At 35.5% G+C, this 5371-nt stretch overlaps 1 protein-coding gene across 1 annotated transcript; it reads left to right on the plus strand.

Moving 5' to 3' along the window:
• The first annotated feature begins 3031 nt into the window (after window positions 1–3031).
• Window positions 3032–4216, plus strand: LOC122597364. Its single transcript, XM_043769962.1, has one exon. It carries the CDS (start codon window positions 3032–3034, stop codon window positions 4214–4216), a length of 1185 nt encoding a protein of 394 aa, XP_043625897.1.
• The last annotated feature ends 1155 nt before the right edge of the window (window positions 4217–5371 follow it).

Genomic DNA, 5371 nt, shown 5'->3' on the forward strand with positions numbered 1-5371 from the left:
TGAATTGAAATTGATATTCTCTTCGTATCTGCATTTGATGAGACTGTGTATGAAGGATTTCAGGCTCCTAACTCACACGCAACACACTCAATATATATGTATAATGTACGTGAGTATGTGAAAAGGAGAATATGGTTTTGAAAGCTAACTGTATATCACTAATGAAAATAAAGAGGTACAAAAACTAATGCTAGTACATGCTGTATATATATAGACTTACAAACGGAATAAGAAACAACTAAAACACTAATTTCCATCCTAAAGAACCGGACTAAACAAAAGCCCACGATCACCCTCTAAATCCCATTAAACTCGGTCAATTTGACCACTTCTTTCATTAAGAGATTCATGACCCATTTGCAAAGCCGGTAACCCATTTAATTAAGTGACCCGTACCCGTGACTCGCAAACCAAACCAACCCATACCATCAAGATTAATTCCAACAGTGTATTGTTGTTGTTCTAGTCAATGTTTTTGTGGTCGGACCAGACCGGCCGGTTGGCCCGGGTCGGCCGTGACCCGGTATGTAAAACGGTCCGGTTCATGCTGTTAGTTCTGTCTTGCAATGGGCCGGCCGGTTGGGCCTGTAACCGGCGGTTAGGCCGGTAGCCGGCGGTTTCGGTTCATGATTTGCTTTTGACTTGGGCTAAAATTTTAACTGAAAATTTATATATTGGGCTTAAAAAAACGTGGCCAGCCTCTCAATCTTCACAAGTCTTATTCGATTCCTTTTCCCTTTTACTTTTCAAGAAACCTGATGTGTAAAATTTAGTCTTACATTTATAAACAAGAAAATACTAATAGTTAAACTTCTACACACAGGCAGTGTACCTTATCATGTATAGTAAAGCTATCAGTAAGTCCAGGATCGAACACAGGGACTGATTTAGAGCAAGCAAGTTTAATTCAGTTTTAAAAAGAGTTTTGGATTTAAGGACTCCCGTCTCCTTGGTTTTGAAAGCGGTTAGTTAATTTGAAAAAGTTAATAATTCCGTAGAATTAATTGAAAAGAGAAATTTTAATATCAATATTAATTAAAAGATCATCTACTTCGACTCCATGACACAACTTATATAGGCTGCACTTAAATGAAGAACCAATTCAAATATGTTAATTAATAACCGAGAACTAAACAAAGACTCACCCCGTACCCGTCAAGTTCGTTACTTTATTCAATTCCCTTAATTAACTAATTCCATTACTAAGACCGGTACCCCAAGACGCCTTTCATAACTTTCCTTGTCAACTAATTGTTTTGGTTATTTAGATAACAATTGTGTATATTGATTGTACCCAACCATTAACCCGTTAACTCTTATTAACTATTAATTACTTTCTACCGTACCCGTCATAGAAACAATCGCTTCTAACCAATCAATCAAAATAACTTTTACACAACTTAGTTACCACTAAGATCATGCAAAAACTATCCGCAATTAAGAGTTAAATAACAAAGAATTAATAAGCTAAGATTACGACACAACGTTAAATCAAATCAACTTGAATTCAAAAGATTATGCAACCATTATTCAATGTGTCACTTCATCTCAGTAGATGATGAAGTATTTAGCACATAATTAAACTAACGAAAACAATTACTCTTGGTAAATAAATCATAGTGATAATTAAAGATATATCCAAACCAAAAGCAATAAGTAATTGTTAAATAATTCAAACAAGATGGAACAGAAAAAAGTTTCCAAAGTCACCAAAAGAAAATCGAGCAGCTTGCTAACGGAAACAAGAAAGAATACTTTTGTAATTAAAGCAAAACCTTCTGCCAATTGTTGTTCTCTCAATCTTCGAACCCCTTCCTTCGGCAGCTGCTTCACGCCCCTCTCGTACCGACCTCCTAAAAACTCTACTGCCCTCCTAAAAACCCCACATACGAAACTTCTCTCTCAAAAACCTTCTAATTAGTTACTCCCCCTTAGAAAACTCACGTACAACTCTAAATTCCCTAGCACCTCAATCTTAATATATATATATATTATATATATATTTTGTTGATTTATGTTTGCTCGCCGACCTTACTACATCCAAAAGGGCTTCGGCCCTTTTTGACTTTCTTTCTTTCTTGGGCCAAAAGAACAATGGGCTAAGCCCACTCTTGCTTTCTTTCTCCGCTGAATCACACGCACAAAACCACCACCATTTTTTGACTTATATTAGTAGTACATAATATGTGTTGCACATTTTAGCCTCGTCTCGCCGTCTTGTGTCTTGTAATCTTGACTGACCGAATCATCTTCATTTTTAGTCTTTCCAACTCCAACCTTCATTTATTCGTAAATGATCTTTATTCAACATACTTTCGTCAACTTTCATCTTATAGACCTATAATCATATAAAATCACACATTAAGTATAAAAGTCTATAAAAGTGACAATAATACAAACTTAAAATAAATAAAAGAATATCACGTAAAATAACTATGTATAAAATAGGCGATATCAGAACCTAAAATCAGTAAATCATCAACGATGGAAAATCCAAATTTTTTTTCAAAACCTAACTCTAATTAATTTCTTTCTTCAAGTCCTTCCAATCGAATCTTCACCTCTTCCAAGCTCTCAATCTCTCATTAACTGAAGCAGCCTCTCACTAGGTAATGCACATTGTTCGTAAGTTGTATAACTTGTATACTTGTATGAGTTGCATCTAAATTCATGGTTTAATAAATTGGCTAGTTCAAGTTTACACTAAAAGTATGTTGTTAGTAAAATCAGTTCATGTACTTATGGTGTTTGATAAAATGCCTAAGTGAAAAGTGAAAACTAGAAAGTATTATGTTGTACATTACTGATTTCATGATTTGAGACTAATTTTAATTTGCTATTCAGAAACTGGTTTTACTTTGTAGAGCATGAATCCAGAAGAACCTGGACTAGGCTCGAGCATCCAATCAAATCATCGTTAAAAAAGGATATCACCTGGGATCATGTTATTGTAGTAAACAATGGATCAGGAAAACAAGTGTTTGAATGTAGAAATTGCAAAAATAGATTTCGTGGAGGGGGCATCAACAGAATGGAACAACATCTTGCTGGAATTAAGGGACAAATCGCGTCATGTAAAGATGTCCCGACAGATATTAGGACTAAAATGAAACTTGCTTTTGAAGGGTCACAAAAACCAAAAGAGAATCGTGGCGATGGAACAAGTAGAATTCAAGAAGAGCAGACTGCTAGCACACAAAGAAGTGTTGGTACTAAAAGGAAAGCATCTTCTACATCTGACAACGCACAATCATATTTTTCAAGGGGTGTGAATGATACTGCCGAGCCTTCACTTAAATCGGTTTGGCAAAGTAAAGAAAGGGTACATGATACTGATTTAGTTGTTGCTATTTGGATGTATGATTCTTGTATACCGATGAACGCTGATAATTCCCCTCTATTTCCAATTGCAATGAGCAAAGTAGCTTATATGGTACATGGATGTACTGGACCTACCTATCATGCCGTTCGTGTGAGTTTGTTAAAAGATGTCAAACAATCTGTGAAACTCATAGTTGATTCTTATAGAGAATATTGGTCAGAATCAGGTTGCACCATAATGAGTGATGGATGGAGGGATGCTAGACAAAGACCTCTAATTAATTTCTTGGTTTATTGTCCAAAGGGGGTTTCATTCCTTAAATCTGTTGATGCGTCGGATATTGAGAGTAATGCAAAAAGCTTGTGCAATTTATTTAGTGATATAGTCGAGAATGTTGATTCTAAGAACGTTGTTCACTTGGTCACTGATAATGCTGCAAATTGCAAGGCGGCGGGAAGATTATTAAGTGAAAAATATCCATTGATTTCTTGGTCTCCATGTGCAGCTCACTGTATAAATTTGATCATGAAGGATGTTTCAGAGATACCTGATGTTGCTAATTTGATTCAACTTGCATCACGGATTACCGTTTTCATGTATAACCATAAATGGCCCTTAAATTGGTTGAGAAAAAAACCTGGTTGGATAGAAATCATTCGCCCAGGAGCCACCAGGTTTGGTACCTCATTCATTGCCTTGAAGAGTTTATATGATCACAAATCTGATTTGCAAGCTTTAGTGACCTCCAATGATTTCAAGAAAATGTTAAAAATGCCAAAAGCTAGAGATGTGAGACAAACTATCTTAAAGGACAAGTTTTGGCAAAATTGTTTGATACAGGTTAAGGTGATGAGTCCACTTCTAAGACTTTTGCGTGTGTGCGACTCTGATTAAAAATCTTCATTAGGTTATGTGTTTGAAGGTAGGCTTAGCGTTAAGAATGTCCTCAAATAGTTGTTTCAAAGGAAGAAACGTCTTTATAAGCAATATGTTGACATTTTTTATGCTCGTTGGGATAAAATGTTACGCAAGAGTCTTCATGCAGCAGCTTACTGGCTAAATCCAACGTTTCAATATGAAAGAGATAATCGTGAGGAAAAGCAAGAGGCATTTGAGGGGGTTCTTGATATGCTTGAGAAGATGTCTGAAGGTAACAAAATATCTATTACAGATCTAGCCAAATTTCGGGATAGAACAGGTGTCTTTGGTAGACCTCTTGCTTTGGCTTCAGTAACGAATACTCGTCCTGGTAAGACTACATTACTTCTTATTCATTAAATATTATACTATTATAAGTATAAGTGTATAATTTATGCTAACTATATGATTAGATGAGTGGTGGAAAGCATTTGGTGGAGATTGCCCGCACTTGCAATCATTTGCCGTTAGAGTTTTAAGTCAGACTGCATCTTTTTCCGGGTGTGAACGTAATTGGAGTGTTTTTGAGAGAATCCACACTAAAAGAAGGAACCGCTTAGAGCACCAAAGGCTAAGTGACCTGGTCTACATCCATTACAACTTACGCCTGCAAAATAGGTTCGGTTATGTTGATTATTTTTCTTATTTTAAAATTTTCTTTTTGATAAGCACATTAACAATTCAACTTATTAGGCTAAATGAGAATAAACGACCATATGATCCTGTTGATTATCAAAGCATTGATCGAACCGAATTTTGGGTGGTTGAAGAAGAGCCAACAGGAGAGCTTAATTACGATGAATTAGAAAATATGATAGACGAAGAGCCGCCAATCAATATTGATCCGTCTACTTCCCAAACACAAGCAGGTTAGTATCCTTCTTTTAATGATGTCTAACGAACTTTTATATATTTATAGTAATGTAAGTTTCATTGTCATTTGTTAAATTTAGGCCAAGATATTAATGAAGAAGATGATTTGATTTTACTGGATGATGATGAAGAAGTTGAAGCTACTGAGGATGAATTGGATGATCTGTAGTTTTATGTCTTCCACTTAAATCTTTTAAATGTGTAATATTTTAACTTCTAAGTGATTCTAGTGATCTTTTGAATGATGAATGGTTGCTT

Source organism: Erigeron canadensis, chromosome 4 (assembly GCF_010389155.1).
Source record: "Erigeron canadensis isolate Cc75 chromosome 4, C_canadensis_v1, whole genome shotgun sequence".
Classification (NCBI taxonomy): domain Eukaryota; kingdom Viridiplantae; phylum Streptophyta; class Magnoliopsida; order Asterales; family Asteraceae; genus Erigeron; species Erigeron canadensis.